Source organism: Somniosus microcephalus, chromosome 21 (assembly GCF_052327205.1).
Source record: "Somniosus microcephalus isolate GS21.2 chromosome 21, FLI_Smic_1.0, whole genome shotgun sequence".
Lineage (NCBI taxonomy): Eukaryota > Metazoa > Chordata > Chondrichthyes > Squaliformes > Somniosidae > Somniosus > Somniosus microcephalus.
The window spans coordinates 2,676,075-2,694,644 of NC_141007.1; the positions used below are offsets into that span (position 1 = coordinate 2,676,075).

The window sequence follows — 18,570 nt, forward strand, 5'->3', positions numbered from 1 at the left end:
GGTATTCTGCGGTGAGTGTCTCACCTCCTGACTCCCCAAAGCCTTTCCACCATCTACAAGGCACAAGTCAGGAGTGTGACTTGCCTGGATGAGTGCAGCTCCAACAATACTCAAGAAGCTCGACACCATACAGGACAAAGCAGCCCGCTTGATCGGTACCCCATCCACCACCTTAAACATTCACTCCCTCCACCACCGGCGTACCGTGGCTGCAGTGTGTACCCTCTACAAGATGCACTGCAGCAACTCGCCAAGGCTCCTTCGGCAGCACCTCCCAAACCCACGACTTCTACCACCTAGAAGGACAAGGGCAGCAGGCGCATGGGAACACCACCACCTCCAAGTTCCCCTCCAAGTCACACACCATCCTGACTTGGAAAGATATCGCCGTTCCTTCATCGTCGTTGGGTCAAAATCCTGGAACTCCCTCCCTAACAACACTGTGGGAGTAACTTCACCACACGGACTGCAGCGGTTCAAGGCGGCGGCTCACCACCACCTTCTCAAAGACAATTAGGGATGGGCAGCCAGCGGCGCCCACATCCCATAAACGAATAAAAAAGTAAGACGTCTTTACTCTTATACTCAAATCCTCTTATAATAAAGGCCAACATACCATTTGTTTTCCTAATTGCTTGCAGTACCTGCATGTTAACTTTCAGTGATTCGTGTACAAGGACACCCAGGTCCCTCTGAACACCAACATTTCCCAATCTCTCTCCATTTAAAAAATACTCTGCTTTTCTATTTTTCCTACCAAAGTGGATAACTTCACATTTCTCCACATTATATTCCATTTGCCATGTTCTTGCCCACTCACTTAGCTTGTCTATATCCCCTTGAAGCCTCCTTGCATCCTCCTCACAACTTATATTCCCACCCAGCTTTGTATCATCAGAAAATTTTATAGATTACATTGGGTCCCCTCATCCAAATCATTGATGTATATTGTGAACAGCTGAGGCCCAAGCACTGATCCTTGCGGTACCCCACTAGTTACAGCCTGCCAACCCGAAAATGAACTGTTTATTCCTACTCTCTGTTTTCTGTCTGTTAACCAATCCTCAATCCATGCTAGTATATTACCCCCAATCCCATGAGCCCTAATTTTGTTTAATAACCTCTTGTGTGGCACCTTATCAAATACCTTCTGAAAATCCAATTACACCACATCCACTGGTTCCCCCTTATCTATTCTGCTAGTTACAACCTCAAAAAGCTCTTAACAGATTCATCAGACTCGATTTCCCTTTCATAAATCCGTGTTGACTCTGCCCAATCCTATTATTATTTTCTAAGTGCCCTGTTACCACGTCCTTAATAATAGATTCTAGCATTTTCCCTACTACTGATGTCAGGCTAACTGGTCTGTAGTTCCCCGTTTTCTCTCTCCCTCCTTTTAAAAAAATAGTGGGGTTACATTTGACACCTTCCAATCTGCGGAAACCGTTCCAGAATCTATGGAATTTTGGAAACTGACAACCAATGCGTCCACTATCTCTACAGCCACCTCTTTCAAAGCCTGAGGATTTAGGCCATCAGGCCCAGGGGGTTTATTGGCCATCAGGCCCAGGGGGTTTATTGGCCATCAGGCCCAGGGGGTTTATTGGCCATCAGGCCCAGGGGGTTTATTGGCCATCAGGCCCAGGGGGTTTATTGGCCATCAGGCCCAGGGGGTTTATTGGCCATCAGGCCCAGGGGGTTTATTGGCCATCAGGCCCAGGGGGTTTATTGGTCTGCTTCCTCTCGTGATTTCTGGTGCTCCTAGCGGTTATTCCTTCATTCACTTCCTGTCATGTTTCTTTATCATTTCTCCTGAGGCCTATGGTTACATTTTCTGGCCTCCTTGCACCTTTCCACCCTCAGCTGGCCCCTTCGGCCTCCCCACAGGTTCCTGGCCCAAGCCGGGAAACAGCCAACAGCCGCTCCAATCTGCTCATGATGGGATGTCCTAGACAGAGCTCAAGGCCAGTCAACCTCCCCAGTTCTGGAACGCAGGTGACAAGGGGGGTTATCAGTTAGCCAATGAAACTCTTACCAAATCAAAGAAACCCAAAGTCACCTCCCAAGCATTGAAGAAACTAGACAGAGCAGAATCCGAGAGGTACTCACTATTAGTTCTGTGACCTTCATTTCACTTCTGATTTGCTTGGCCACTTCAATGGGGCACGGAGAGCCCGCTACGATCACTGCCAGAGGAGAAAGGGGGAAAAAAAGGACAGCTACTGTTAGATTGGCAAAGTGATACCACAAACAGAAACCCTGAGCAACCAGGGAAATCATTGCTCATTCATAGTTACCCTCCCCCATCCCCATCCAATCACAGCGCTCCCAGTCAACAAGACCCCATCTGTTAGGTTTGGCCATCAGACAACTTCCTGAACCGGGACTGGGATTTCAAAAACATACATCACCAAAACTCAGCAGCTTGTTCGGCTAATCCAACTCAGTCTCGACAAGATCTCACGGTACACAAATATTTAAATATCAATCGACCTAAAGAAGGCATTGTGCTATTTGTTTTATATTTTTGGCAGTTCTCTCCTGAAGGAACAAATTCATTCTGTGGCTCCTGCACATCATCCTAGTCCCCATTCGTGTCTGAACCCAGATAGAGAGGGTCAGCAGGCAGCTCAACTGGGAAAGGCCTCATGCCCGAGCCTCACCCTATCCACCCTTCCTGCAGGGAGACACTGTGGAGCATTTTCCCATTCCAGCTAAATGCAGTGTTCCAAACTATATTTAAAAAAACTTCCATTTCTACAGCACCAGTCTCAAGCTCGGAATGTCCCAATCCGCTTTACAGCCAATGAAGTACTTTTGAAGTGTGGTCACTGTTGTAATGTGGGAAATGCGACAGCCAATTTGCGCACAGCAAGCTCCCACAAACAGCAATGTGATAAATGAACAAAAATCTGTTTTTTGTTGATTGAGGGATAAATATTGGCCAGGACACCGGGGAGAACTCCCCTGCTCTTCAAAATAGTGGCCACGGGATCTTTTACATCCACCTGAGAGCGCAGACGGGGCCTCGGTTTAACGTCTCATCCAAAGGATGGCACCTCTGACAGTGCAGCACTCCCTCAGCACTGCACTGCAGTGTCAGCCTAGGTTTTTGCACTCGGGTCTCTGGAGTGGGACTCGAACCCACAATCTTCTAACTCAGGAGGCGAGAGTGCTACCAACTGAGCCACGGCCTGGCTGGGATCAGTTAACAGACAATGGTCCAGGAATGTTACTGTGGCTGCTCTGCACGGTGAGAACGCTCCGCTCCGCACCAGATGCTGCCTTTACTGCCAGGCCACGAGTAAAGCTCCCTCTACACTGTCCCATTAAACACTCCCAGGGCAGGTACAGCATGGGTTAGATACAGAGTAAAGCTCCCTCTACACTGTCCCATCAAACACTCCCAGGGCAGGTACAGCACGGGTTAGATACAGAGTAAAGCTCCCTCTACACTATCCCATCAAACACTCCCAGGGCAGGGACAGCACGGGTTAGATACAGAGTAAAGCTCCCTCTACACTGTCCCAGCAAACACTCCCAGAGCAGGTACAGCACGGGTTAGATACAGAGTAAAGCTCCCTCTACACTGTCCCATTAAACACTCCCAGGGCAGGTACAGCATGGGTTAGATACAGAGTAAAGCTCCCTCTACACTGTCCCATCAAACACTCCCAGGGCAGGTACAGCACGGGTTAGATACAGAGTAAAGCTCCCTCTACACTGTCCCGTCAAACACACCCAGGGCAGGTACAGTGTGGGTTAGATACAGAGTAAAGCTCCCTCTGCACTATCCCATCAAACACTCCCAGGGCAGGTACAGTGTGGGTTAGATACAGAGTAAAGCTCCCTCTACACTGTCCCATCAAACACTCCCAGGGCAGGGACAGCACGGGTTAGATACAGAGTAAAGCTCCCTCTACACTGTCCCATCAAACACTCCCAGGACAGGTACAGAGTGGGTTAGATATAGAGTAAAGCTCCCTCTACACTGTCCCATCAAACACTCCCAGGGCAGGTACAGTGTGGGTTAGATACAGAGTAAAGTTCCCTCTACACTGTCCTATCAAACACACCCAGGGCAGGTACAGCACGGGTTAGATACAGAGTAAAGCTCCCTCTACACTGTCCTATCAAACACACCCAGGGCAGGTACAGTGTGGGTTAGATACAGAGTAAAGCTCCCTCTGCACTATCCCATCAAACACTCCCAGGGCAGGTACAGTGTGGGTTAGATACAGAGTAAAGCTCCCTCTACACTGTCCCATCAAACACTCCCAGGGCAGGGACAGCACGGGTTAGATACAGAGTAAAGCTCCCTCTACACTGTCCCATCAAACACTCCCAGGACAGGTACAGAGTGGGTTAGATATAGAGCAAAGCTCCCTCTACACTGTCCCATCAAACACTCCCAGGGCAGGTACAGTGTGGGTTAGATACAGAGTAAAGCTCCCTCTGCACTATCCCATCAAACACACCCAGGGCAGGTACAGCACGGGTTAGATACAGAGTAAAGCTCCCTCTACACTGTCCTATCAAACACACCCAGGGCAGGTACAGCACGGGTTAGATACAGAGTAAAGCTCCCTCTACACTGTCCCATCAAACACTCCCAGGACAGGTACAGCACGGGTTAGATACAGAGTAAAGCTCCCTCTACACTGTCCCATCAAACACTCCCAGGGCAGGTACAGCACGGGTTAGATACAGAGTAAAGCTCCCTCTACACTGTCCCATCAAACACTCCCAGGGCAGGTACAGTGTGGGTTAGATACAGAGTAAAGCTCCCTCTACACTGTCCTATCAAACACACCCAGGGCAGGTACAGCACGGGTTAGATACAGAGTGAAGCTCCCTCTACACTGTCCCCATCAAACACTCCCAGGGCACGTATAGCACAGGTTAGATACAGAGTAAAGCTCCCTCTACACTGTCCCATCAAACACTCCCAGGGCAGGTACAGCACAGGGGGCGGGCAGAGCAGAGAGGGGGGCGGGGGGAGGGTGATGAGAGAAAAAAAGCAGTGGTGCAAATCTGCCACCTTGTGGCCAGTAATGTTACAACTGCTCCAGGGTGAAGGCAGTGGGGTGAAATCGGGTGAAGCTCAATAATGGGTGTGGGTCGTGCGGAACATCCGCGCACTTTCAAGGTGCTGCCTGCTCATTCCAATGATTGGAGCGCCGGGTCCAATGATTGGAGCGCCGGGTCCAATGATTGGAGCGCCGGGTCCAATGATTGGAGCGCCGGGTCCAATGATTGGAGCGCCGGGTCCAATGATTGGAGCGCCGGGTCCAATGATTGGAGCGCCGGGTCCAATGATTGGAGCGCCGGGTCCAATGATTGGAGCGCCGGGTCCAATGATTGGAGCGCCGGGTCCAATGATTGGAGCGCCGGGTCCAATGATTGGAGCGCCGAGCTCAGCGCTAAATGTGCTGCTGGTTGGTTTAGTGCCCAAAAGGGGGTTCAATATCAGGTGCAGTCTACTGGCCAATAAAATCTGGCCGAGGATCCCTGCACTTTGTAAAGGGGAGGTTCTTTGTTGTTCCTCTGAATGAAGCCATGGCCCAACAAGGAGTATTCCTGCTGCGGCACTAGAGGCCTTAGCCCTGGGGTTGCAGACGAAGTCAGGTCCTCTACCCGCAGGGGGCAGGAGGCCTTCCAGGCAGCTTGCTCCAAGGCTGTGGGAGGAAACAGCACAAACTGTCAGTGCCACCACCAGTGCTGTCCCCAGGACCTGGATCCAGTGCCGCAAGTAGTTTAATGACTTCACACGAGTGAGTAGTTCACACACGAGTTCTGCTGCACAGGACTCAGATGATGACTTCAATGGGGCGGCCTTCAGAAGAAGGGCGATGGGCACACAGACAGAAATGCTTGGTGCAATGGCAGTCCTGCCAGAGAGTCTCTCGTTAGTATCAAGGAACATGGAGGAGCCCGGCTCCAACATTGCACGGGGTTTTGTGCGGAGCTTGGAGCCCATGATGGAAATGATGGAGACTCTATTAGGGCACACATGGACCCAACCAGGATGCTGGATGTGACGGCGATCTCGTCACTTCCATTGCAGCACAAGCGGAATTGACTCAAAGCTGCAGTGGAAGCTCAGACTGCTCTCCTGCAGGCTCGGCTTGCTGCCATGCAAGATCAGACTGCTGCCCTCGTGGCTGGCATTACGAGTGTGGAAAGGGGCTTGCAGGGTCTCGCAGCAGTCCAGCAATCTGTGCTCCAACAGATGGCTAAGAATGCAGAGGCGCCGCCCTGGGGAAATGGCAATGGTTCTGTGGAGCAAAATCCTGCTGTCCTCTCTCAGGATGGCAGCATTCCTACTCCCACTCCACCAGTGCCCTTGCTGCTGTCTGTTAGACAGCCAGCCCAGACTGCTGCCACCAGGCCGAGGTGGTGCAGTCTACAGTCGGGCCTTCCAGGCCATCCTGCAAGGCCATCTGCAGTCTCCCCCACGGAAAGTCGGCAGCCTTCCACCAGCCATGCTGCAGCCACTGGGGTAGCACTGCGTAGGAGCACTAGAGTAGGCAAAGGAACACGAAAGACAGGCACTAAGGGAATGCACAAGGGTGATTAGTTGACTTTGTTGTGTAGATTGGCATTGATTAATTTATAAATTTTGTTTGGAATGTGTGTTTTGTGGTGGCTCTCATTTCAGCTCTGTGCCCAGGAGGACGCTGTGATGTTCTGTGACAGAGGGATGGTAAGATGGAGAAGTGTTGAGCAACGGGCCGGAATTTGCAGTCGGAAGCTTTAAGGGTGGACAGCTTTAAGTTCCTCGGAGTCCACATCACGGAAGACCTCTCCTGGTCCCTCAATACCTCCTCTCTGGTGAAGAAGGCCCAGCAGCGCCTATATTTCCTAAGGAGGCTGAAGGGATGTAACCTGTCACCCCTGATCCTCTCTAACTTTTACCGCTGCACAATTGAGAGCATCCTGACGAACTGTATCACAGTATGGTATGGCAGCTGTAGCTACTATGACCGGAAAGCCCAGCAGCGGGTAGTCAAAACTGCCCAATGCATTACCGGCACCCGGCTACTGACCATAGAGCACATATACCAGAAACGCTGTTTACGGAGGTCACTGACCATCATCAAAGACCCTACCCACCCCAGCCACAGTCTGTTCGCCCTCCTGCCATCTGGAAGACGCTACAGATGCATTCGCACCCGAATGACCAGATTTAGGAACAGCTTCTTTCCCAGGGCTGTCATCCTACTGAACTCCACAAATAAACTCTAAAGCCTGCACATCTGCCAATGCACTTTATTATGGTTATGTTTATATTAATGTATTACAAGCCAAATGAATGTTGAATGTTTAAATGTCTTAATCTAAATGTACACTCTCGGGAGCCGCAAGCCTACATTTCGTTGTACTGCACTTGTGCACTAACAATGACAATAAAGTGGATTATGATTATGATTATGATTCCTGCGGGCGGATGCCTCCAACTGGCAAAAAAATCTATGAACCTATCCGATGATCCTGGATCCAGAGAGACTCGCACTCCTGGGCCTCGAGACGTAGAGACCCAGGTACCCAGGGGCGCACACGGTTCGCAAGCACCCTGGGATCACGTGGGCCAGCCCAACCTGTGAAAGAAGGGGGATCCCCATTCATGCTTATGGGGATTCCAGACACTTATTTTACAGGAATCTTTCGATTTACCGGCACCTAAATAAGCGGAAATCTCGGTTAACCGGCAAAATTCAGGAGAGGTTCAGGTAAGTTTACTTCATATTGTACTTCGATCTGTTGCTGTGCAAGGGTGTGGCTGCAGCTGTTGCTAAGCTACAGAGACGCTTGGAACTTGTGGCCATTGTTCTGCATCTGTTGCTAAGCAACAGGGTTTGTTGCTTTATACGGAGCTCTCAGCGCTCCGTATCTTTTACTTTCGCTTTCGTTTATCCGGAATTTTTGATGAACCAGCACCACGTCGGTCCCGGATAAAAAAACGTTTCCTGTACATGTGTTTTAATGTTTAAATTATCAAATGAATATAAAAATTATTTATTTCCAAACTCTTACGCTGGTAAAAGCAGGCCTTGCACCTGCTTTTACCAGCGTAAGAATTTCACGGGCATTCGCTGGGCAAATAGCCCAACTCTGCCCGCGGATGCCTTTTTCCCAGGGATTGCTACGACAGATCGCAAGTTCTGGGTTTTCGCACACCTTTACAGGTCCGTACTCACCTTCTACACACCCATAGGGGCCATTCTGTTTCACTCACCCCCCAATTTGTGTGATGTTTGTGAGGGGGCTTATAGCCGAGAACTTTCCATTTAGGACTCTGCTGGTTCAATGAGGAGTGAGGCACCCCTTACTCTGCGCAATAACGAGCCTTTGCTGAACTCTGAGATCTTACCCCTCACTCTGTTCTGGGATTTTTTTTACATTTCCCACAACAGCCAGCTGCTGGCCTTTCTCAGATATTATTGGCCTTGTCAACAGTTCGCAGCATCCTTGCCTCTGAGTCAGAAGGTCGTGGGTTCAAGTCTCACTCCAGAGATTTGAGCACACAAATCTAGGCTGACACTCCCAGTGCTGCGCTGAGGGAGTGCTGCACTGTTAGAGGTGCCGTCTTTCAGATGAGACGTTAAACCGAGGTCTCGTCTGCTCTCTCAGGTGGACATGAAAGATCCCATGGCACTATTTTGAAGAGGAGCAGGGGGGTTCTCCCCGGTGTCCTGGCCAATATTTATCCCTCAATCAGCATCATTAAAACAGATTATCTGCTCATGATCACATTGCTGTTTGTGGGAGCTTGCTGTGTGCAAATTGGCAGCCATGTTTCCCACATTACAACAGTGATTGCACTTTAAATAGTACTTCATTGGCTGTAAAGCACTTTGAGATGTCCAGTGGTCGTGAAAGGCGCTATCGAGATGCAAGTCTCTCTTTTGGTGCAAGTTTTTGGACCAGTTGGGCTGCCCAACTCATTTCACATCTAATCCTGAGAGCAAACATATAGGAGACTTCCACCTCATCATCGGAGCTGGATTCAAACATCCCAGAGGTGGGCTGCACCCCCTCAAAGACTGCGGTCAGAGGTCTGAAAGCAGGCTGCCCAATGGCCACCTCCAATACACGGGCAGCTGTGTTCCTGGAAAGAGAAAGAGGCAAAATATCTTCGCTTTAAAATGCAGCATCTTTCTCCTTACCCACTTCCAGTGTTGAGATGTCAAAAGTAGAGAAGTCTTTCTGGCTTAACATGTCAAGGTGCATGGTTGGTGTCCCATAAAGAATTGTACACCTAAAAAAAACAGGCAGAGCACAGAGAACGTCACAGCAAGCTACAATTTCACAATTCTTTGCATGCTATTTTTCCTTATCTCAAGCCTGCAAAAAGTCAATCTCTCTCTCTCCCATTCTTGTTTCTCTATTTTGTTGATGTGACTCTGGTCAGTGTCCCTCTGAACCTTCTTCTCTGGTTCCTTCCGAGCTTTAAATCCTCCACCCTACTCACCCTTCCTCCTCCCTTCAATCCTCACTATGATGAAATCGAGACTCCTCACACCAAGGACTCCTCCAACTCATTCTTACCCTGTGGAACCTCCTCCCCTCACTCCTGGGGTCTTGTCAGGGTACAAGGAAGACCATTTTACAAGTATCGTTGAGACAGGTGAAAGTAGGACAGGTGACTCAACCGAGCAGAGAAATGCTGAGCCAAAGGATGAGGCGACCTCACACCACAGCAGGCAAGGCATCGGGAACATACTTTCCATAAGGCCTGTAAAAAATAGCTGTTAGATGCAAAGATGGGTTTTAATTCTTAGAACAGAGACGGACAACATGCAGCCGGGAACAGATAGCAGAAATGCCAGCGAGGTTGAATATCAAGTGTCAAAAGACAAATTAGAAGTGATAAGGGAATCGTAAAATGCAAAGCACAGGGTGGTGGGATAATAGACAACAATGGAGCCGAAAAGTCATAAAATATCCTTAAAGAAACTTAACAAAACATTCCTCAGAAAGGAGGCCTCGTCAGTCATGCAGAAAGGGATGGTGAGGGATGCCTTCCCGCTTCACAATTGGACAATAGGATGGGGATCCAATGATTGACACCAGGCGATTACCAGCCCACTGAAATAACTATAAATATAGATGACCGAGAGAGGGAATCAGGCAGTTAGGGGCGAAGGCTTCCCCGAGGTGGCTACGGCCTAACACCTTGCTCAAGTTTAGCCTCTGAGGTGGCGGACGGCCTAACACCTCCAACAGCTCGAGGGATGACCCAACGGAAGTGACCGCTGCAGCAGACTGCAGGAATCCACCCAATCCGAGACCACCGTACTGCCCCCCCGTCCATCCGGTCGTGGCATTCCGATTCGGGAGTCGTAGATTGCTCTCTACTGTCACGGGTTGTATTACTCAGCTTAAGATTCAAGCCCATTATTCCCATCTCCCTTTTTCTTCCTTCTCTTGGCCCTTCTCTCTCCTCCCCTTATTGTCACCCATTCATGCCACCTTTCATTTCTCCCCTCTTGGGCACTTTGCCCCACTCCAATCCCTACCCCAACCCATTACTCGTCCTCGGCCTTCCTACTCTCCTGCTGCTGTCTCAGACTTGAATCTCCCTGGAAACCCCCATAGCTACCCTCTGTACATTGTCCGAAGGGCTGATTGAGGCACCTATCACTGCCTCCTGACAGTCAACAACCCCAACTGCCCCAGAATACTCTCTCGCCGACCTTGCCACCCAGCTGGGGGGTTAATCTCGCCAATCTCCTTCCGGTCCTGCTCACTCCCACCAACCACGGCCTCACTGGATGTACCAGCCAATCAGCGCCCCTCTCTCCATATCCTTCAAAATGCCCGTTCACTCGTGAACAAGGTCTTTGTAGCCTGTGAGCTTATTGTGGATGTTTGGAACATGGCTCCGGGGTATGGAGACCTTCCCCTTTATTGAAACCTCCCTGCGTGGTTACACCTGCCACCACCTGCTTCGCTCAGACCACCGCGGTGGTGGTGTGGCCCTCATCACAAATCTCATCTTGGTCTGTCCCCCTACTCCTCATAGACCCTCAGGATAAGGGGTCGGCCATTTAGGCCTGAGATGAGGAGGAATTGCTTCACTCAGAGGGTGGTGAATCTTTGGAATTCTCTGCCCCAGAGGGCTGTGGAGGCTCAGTCGTTGAGTATATTCAAGGCTGAGCGCGAGAGATTTTTGGGCACTAAGGGAATCAAGGGGTATGGGGATGGGGTGGGAAAGGAGTGGAGATCAATAATCAGCCACGATATTATTGAATGGCGGAGCAGGTTCGAGGGGCCGTATGGATGACTCCTGCTCCTAATTCTTATGTTATGAGATCCTTATCTTGTTCCACCCCTTAAAAATCCTTATTCTCTACGGTCCACCCAAGTACCAGGCCAAGTTTCTCACCGAGATCTCTCACTCCTTTCCTCCTTCAGCCTCTGAACCGAGCAACTTCTCATCCTCGCTGCTTTAAACCGACATCTCAACTCATTATATAACTCATTCTGCCCTCTCTCCGAGTTCACTGCCCTCCCAAGCCTTTCCCTCCATATGAACTCCCACATCCACCCCCTCGAGCTTGCCATCTCAGGTTATCTCTCTACTGCCATGGTCTCGCTCACAGACAAGGACATCGCCGGCCAATTCCTTGTATCCCTCACCACCCACATAACCCTTTCATTTTCAACCCCACTGCCTTCGGTGTACACCCCTGGAATAAACGTCCCCCTTCTCCCGCCCCACCACCCCCCAAGTCACTTACAACAGCAAATTCGAACTGCTGACGGTTTAACCTCTGGCCTACGATTCCCCACGAAACATCTGCAGCTACCGGGCTGCCCAATCACACCCTCACCTACATGTTCCATGCTCTTGTTCCCAATAAAACCATTACTCTCTCCCATCCTGGTCGCTCCCCTGGTATGAGCCCCATCTTCATTCCCTCAAGTCCAAGGGATGCAGACACAAGCGTAACTGGCGCACAACTAGTCAAATTCGGCTGCCCTCAAAAGTTTGTCACCATCCTCCGCCTGCTTCACGATGACAAGCAAGCCGTGATCCTGACCAACAGTTCCACCAGAGACCCAATTCACGTACGGACCAGGGTCAAGCAAGGCTGTGTCATCGCACCAACGCTCTTCTCGATCTTCCTTGCTGCAATTCCCCATCTCACCCTCAGTAAGCTCCCCACTGGAGTGGAGCTAATTTACTGAACAAAGGGGAAACTGTTCAACCTCCGTCACCTCCAGTCCAGACCCAAGGTCGTCCCATCCTCTGTCGTTGAATTACAGTATGCAGACGACGCTTGCGTCTGCGCACACCAAGGTCGAACTCCAAACCATTGTCAACACCTTCACTGAAGCATACGAGAGCATGGGCCTTACACTAAATATCCGTAAGACAGACGTCCTCTACCAACCTGCCCCCGCCACACAGTACTGCCCCCCGATTATCAAAATCCACGACAAGGCCTTGGATAACGTGGACCACTTTCCATGCATCAGGAAGCTACCGTCAACAAGGGCAGACGTCGATGACGAAGTCCAACACCGCCTTCAGTGTGCCAGTGCAGCCTTCAGTGAAGACCAGGACCTCAAACCGAGCACCAAGCTCATGGTCTACAGAGAAGCAGCGATACCCGCCCTGCTGTATGCCTCAGAGACATGGACCATGTACAGCAGGCACCGCAAAGCACTGGAGAGGTACCACCAACGCTGCCTCCGCAAGATCCTGCAAATCCATTGGCAGGGTAGGCGCACCAACGTCAGCGTTCTTGCTCAGGCCAAAATCCCCAGCATCAAAGCTTTGACCACGCTTGATCAGCTCCGATGGACAGGCTGCATCGTCCGAATGCCCGCTACGAGACTACCAAAACAAGCGCTCTACTCGGAGCTCTGGCACAGCAAGAGAGCCCCAGGTGGGCAGAGGAAACGCTTCAAGGACACCCTCAAAGCCTCCTTGAAAAAGTGCAACATCCCCACCGACACCTGGGAATCCCTGGCCCAAGACCGCACAAAGTGGAGGAGAAGCATCTGGGAAGGCACCGAACATCAAGTCTCTTCGCTGGGAGCAAGCGGAAGCCAAGCGCAAACAGCGGAAGGAGCGCACGTCAACCCAAGCACCCCACCCACCCACCCCTTCAACCACCATCTGCCCCAACTGTGACAGAGACTGTAGGTCCCGCATCAGTCACCTGAGAACTCATTCTTAGTGTGGAAGCAAGTCATCCTCGGTTCCCAAGGGCTGCCTAAGAAGAAGTTAAGCCATCCTTCACCAGATCTGGTCCGACCACAGTATGGGGCCTCGCTCTCCTCTGCTTCAAATACTCACTACTCCAAGATCATCCTGGGGAGCAAAGGTGTTCCTGGGCTTCTTATCTCCACCACCAAACATCTCCAGAGACACCTCTCCCATGGCTCCTCCCCACCAACAAGTGCAAGGAGCTCATGGACTTTCACTAAGATGGAGCCCATCCATTCAGCTGCCGCTGTGGCTTCCCCACTTTCCCCTGCTCACCAAGCCAAACTTCCCACCAACCCCCCCACCCTAGCTCTCAACCTGCTTCTCTCCAGTTTCTCTTCCATCTCAGATTGTTCACGGGACCCACCTCCTGCTCCCTCGACCCTATACTCCTTAAGTACTGTGCCCCTCCCCTTCAAATCTGCCATCACCTGCCGCCTCCAAAACACTGTTGAAACCTCCGTCCCTGCAAACTACTGCCCCATCTCCAACCTCCCTTTCCTCTCCAAGGTCATTGAATGTGCCGTCGCCTCACAAATTCGTGCACATTTTCCCGCAATTTCACGTTTGATTCTCTTCAGTCAGGATTCCACCTTCCCCGCAACACTGGACTGGCCCTAATCAGTGTCACAATTGACCTCCTCTCGGACTGTGAAGGTTTTGTTAAAATATTACATTTAGTTGGGTTGCTCTGTGCTGTGTGTGGAATGTCAGTGCTGGAGAATGGAACACTTACCATTTCAAGAACCTAGTGTCATCATCAAACACTCCCGGGGCAGGTACAGCACGGGTTAGACACAGAGAAAAGCTCCCTCTACACTGTCCCATCAAACACTCCCAGGGCAGATACAGCACAGGTTAGATACAGAGTAAAGCTCCCTCTACACTGTCCCATCAAACACTCCCGGGGCAGGTACAGCACGGGTTAGATACAGAGAAAAGCTCCCTCTACACTGTCCCATCAAACACTCCCAGGGCAGGTACAGCACGGGTTAGATACAGAGTAAAGCTCCCTCTACACTGTCCCATCAAACACTCCCAGGGCAGATACAGCACAGGTTAGATACAGAGTAAAGCTCCCTCTACACTGTCCCATCAAACACTCCCGGGGCAGGTACAGCACGGGTTAGATACAGAGAAAAGCTCCCTCTACACTGTCCCATCAAACACTCCCAGGGCAGGTACAGCACGGGTTAGATACAGAGTAAAGCTCCCTCTACACTGTCCCATCAAACACTCCCAGGGCAGATACAGCACAGGTTAGATACAGAGTAAAGCTCCCTCTACACTGTCCCATCAAACACTCCCGGGGCAGGTACAGCACGGGTTAGATACAGAGTAAAGCTCCCTCTACACTGTCCCATCAAACACTCCCAGGGCAGGTACAGCACGGGTTGGATACAGAGTAAAGCTCCCTCTACACTGCCCCATCAAACACTCCCAGGGCAGGTACAGCACGGGTTAGATACAGTAAAACTCCCTCTACACCGTCCCATCAAACACTCCCAGGGCAGGTACAGCACGGGTTAGATACAGAGTAAAGCTCTCTGTACACCGTCCAATCAAACACTCCCAGGGCAGGTACAGCACGGGTTACATACAGAGTAAAGCTCCCTCGACACTGTCCCATCAAACACTCCCAGGGCAGGTACAGCACGGGTTAGATACAGAGTAAAGCTCCCTCTACACTGCCCCATCAAACACTCCCAGGGCAGGTACAGTTTGGGTTAGATACAGAGTAAAGCTCCCTGTACACTGTACCATCAAACACTCCCAGGGCAGGTACAGCACAGGTTAGATACAGAGTAAAACTCCCTCTACACTGCCCCATCAAACACTCCCAGGGCAGGTACAGTTTGGGTTAGATACAGAGTAAAGCTCCCTCTACACTGTCCCATCAAACACTCCCAGGGCAGGTACAGTTTGGGTTAGATACAGAGTAAAGCTCTCTGTACACTGTCCCATCAAACACTCCCAGGGCAGGTACAGCACGGCTTAGATACAGAGTAAAGCTCCCTCTACACTGTACCATCAAACACTCCCAGGGCAGATACAGCACAGGTTAGATACAGAGTAAAGCTCCCTCTACACTGTCCCATCAAACACTCCCAGGGCAGGTACAGCACGGGTTAGATACAGAGTACAGCTCCCTCTACACAGTCCCATCAAACACTCCCAGGGCAGGGACAGCACGGGTTAGATACAGAGTAAAGCTCCCTCTACACTCTCCCATCAAACACGCCCAGGGCAGGTACAGCACGGGTTAGATACAGAGTAAAGCTCCCTCTACACTGTCCCATCAAACACTCCCAGACCAGGTACAGCACCGGTTAGATACAGAGTAAAGCTCCCTCTACACTGTCCCATTAAACACTCCCAGGGCAGGTACAGCACGAGTTAGATACAGAGTAAAGCTCTCTGTACACTGTCCCATCAAACACTCCCAGGGCAGGTACAGCACGAGTTAGATACAGAGTAAAGCTCCCTCTACACTGTCCCATCAAACACTCCCAGGGCAGGTACAGCACGGGTTAGATACAGAGTAAAGCTCCCTCTACACTGTCCCATCAAACACTCCCAGGGCAGGTACAGCACGGGTTAGATACAGAGTAAAGCTCCCTCTACACTGTCCCATCAAACACTCCCAGGGCAGGTACAGCACGGGTTAGATACAGAGTAAAGCTCCCTCTACACTGTCCCATCAAACACTCCCAGGGCAGGTACAGCACGGGTTAGATACAGAGTAAAGCTCCCTCTACACTGTCCCATCAAACACTCCCAGGGCAGGTACAGCACGGGTTAGATACAGAGTAAAGCTCTCTGTACACTGTCCCATTAAACACTCCCAGGGCAGGGACAGCACGGGTTAGATACAGAGTAAAGCTCCCTCTACACTGTCCCATCAAACACTCCCAGGGCAGGTACAGCACGGGTTAGATACAGAGTAAAGTTCCCTCTACACTGTACCATTAAACACTCCCAGGGCAGGTACAGCACGGGTTAGATACAGAGTAAAGCTCTCTCGACACTGTCCCATCAAACACTCCCAGGGCAGGTACAACACGGAGTTAGATACAGAGTAAAGCTCCCTTTACACTGTCCCATCAAACACTCTCAGGGCAGGTACAGCACGGGTTAGATACAGAGTAAAGCTCCCTCTACACTGTCCCATCAAACACTCCCGGGGCAGGTACAGGACGGGTTAGATACAGAGTAAAGCTCCCTCTACACTGTCCCATTAAACACTCCCAGGGCAGGTACAGCACTGGTTAGATACAGAGTAAAGCTCCCTCTACACTGTCCCATCAAACACTCCCAGGACAGGTACAGCACGGATTAGATACAGAGTAAAGCTCCCTCTACACTGTCCCATCAAACACTCCCAGGGCAGGTACAGCACGGGTTAGATACAGAGTAAAGCTCCCTCTACACTGTCCCATCAAACACTCCCAGGGCAGGTACAGCACGGGTTAGATACAGAGTAAAGCTCCCTCTACACTGTCCCATTAAACCACCACCAGTGTGACACTTCTTCCATTTCCACTAATCAACCACCCTGCTACCAAAGAGTGATTTTGCAGTTTAGTGGGAAATCTATGATCAGCTTATTGATGCCCAAGTGCAACATCTTCACTATGGCAACCACTCGGCTCAGGTCCCTTGGTCTTTGCTGCAGTGCTGTTGCCTCGGGCCCAGTTACACCAGGTCTCTCTGTACCCCTGCTTTTCTCTCAAACAGGAACCACAGTTGTATCAACATTGTACAATTGAAAAGGATATTAGGAAAGCAAAGAGAGCATGAAAAATTCTTGGCAAGTAAAATCATGGAAAACCAAAAGATGTTTAGAGTAAGAGGATAACTAAAGAAAGGGTAGGGCCTATTAGAGATCATGAGGGTAATGTGTGTGTGGAGGCGGGAGACGTCGGTCGGGTTCTTAATGAATACTTTGTGTCTGTTTTCACAAAGGAGAGGGGCGAAGCAGACATTGCTATCAGGGGGAGGAGTGTGAAATATTAGATGAAATAAACACAGTGAGAGAGGAAGTATTAAGGGGTTTAGCAGCTTTAAAAGTGGATAAATCCCCAGGCGCAGATGAAATGTATCCCAGGCTGTTAAGCGAAGCGAAAGAGGAAATAGCAGAGGCCCTGACCATCATTTTCCAATCCTCTCTGGCTTCAGGTGTGGTGCCGGAGGACTGGAGGACTGCTAATGTGGTACCCTTGTTTAAAAAGGGAGAAAAGGATAGACCGAGTAATTACAGGCCAGTCAGCCTAACCTCGGTGGTGGGAAATTATTGGAAAGAATTCTGACGGACAGGATAAATCTTCATTTAGAAAGACACGGATTAATCAAGGATAGTCAGCACAGATTTGTTAAGGGAAGGTCGTGTCTGACAAACTTGATTGAATTTTTTGAGGAGGTAAGAAGGAGGGGAGATGAGGGTAGTGCGTTTGATGTAGTTTATATGGACTTTAGCAAGGCTTTTGATAAGGTTCCACATGGCAGACTGGTCACGAAGTTAAAAGCCCATGGGATCCAGGGCAAAGTGTCAAGTTGGATTCAAAACTGGCTCGGAGACAGGAAGCAGAGGGTAATGGTTGATGGGTGTTTTTGTGACTGGAAGGCTGTTTCCAGTGGGGTTCCGCAGGGCTCAGTACTAGGTCCCTTGCTTTTTGTGGTATATATCAATGATCTAGACTTGAATATAGGGGGTATGGTTAAGAAGTTTGCAGATGATACTAAAATCGGCTGTGTGGTTGATACTGAAGAAGGAAGCTGTAGACTGCAGGAAGATATCAATAAATTGGTCAGGTGGGCAGAACAGTGGCAAATGGAATTCAATCCGGAGAAGTGTGAGGTAATGCATTTGGGGAGGGCCAACAAGGAAAGGGAATACACATTAAATGGTAGGACACGGAGTAGTGTAGAGGAACAAAGGGACCTTGGAGTGCATGTCCACAGATCCCTGAAGGTAGCAGGCCAGGTAGATAAGGTGGTTAAGAAGGCATACGGAATGCTTGCCTTTATTAGCCGTGGCATAGAATACAAGAGCAGGGGGGTTATGCTTCAACTGTATAAAACACTAGTTAGGCCTCAGCTAGAGTACTGCGTGCAGTTCTGGTCACCACATTACAGGAAAGATGTGATTGCACTAGAGAGGGTACAGAGGAGATTTACAAGGATGTTGCTGGGAGTAGAGAATCTTAGCTATGAGGAAAGACTGGATAGGCTGGGTCTGTTTTCCTTGGAACAGAGGAGGCTGAGGGGAGACCTTATTGAGGTGTATAAAATTATGAGGGGCACAGATAAAGTGGATAGAAAGGACCTATTTCCATTAGCAG

The 18,570-nt window shown here is 50.2% G+C and overlaps 1 protein-coding gene across 1 annotated transcript in view; it reads right to left on the minus strand.

Moving 5' to 3' along the window:
- acsf2 (acyl-CoA synthetase family member 2) overlaps positions 1 to 18,570 on the minus strand; it is a 325,180-nt gene that overhangs the window by 193,838 nt on the left and 112,772 nt on the right. Inside the window, exons 9-10 of the mRNA XM_085963196.1 lie at positions 9,174 to 9,265; positions 2,113 to 2,189 (exon numbers count right to left, since the gene is read on the minus strand). Of these exons, the coding sequence (XP_085819322.1) occupies positions 2,113 to 2,189; positions 9,174 to 9,265 (169 nt within the window). The remainder of the gene's footprint in view (positions 1 to 2,112; positions 2,190 to 9,173; positions 9,266 to 18,570) is intronic.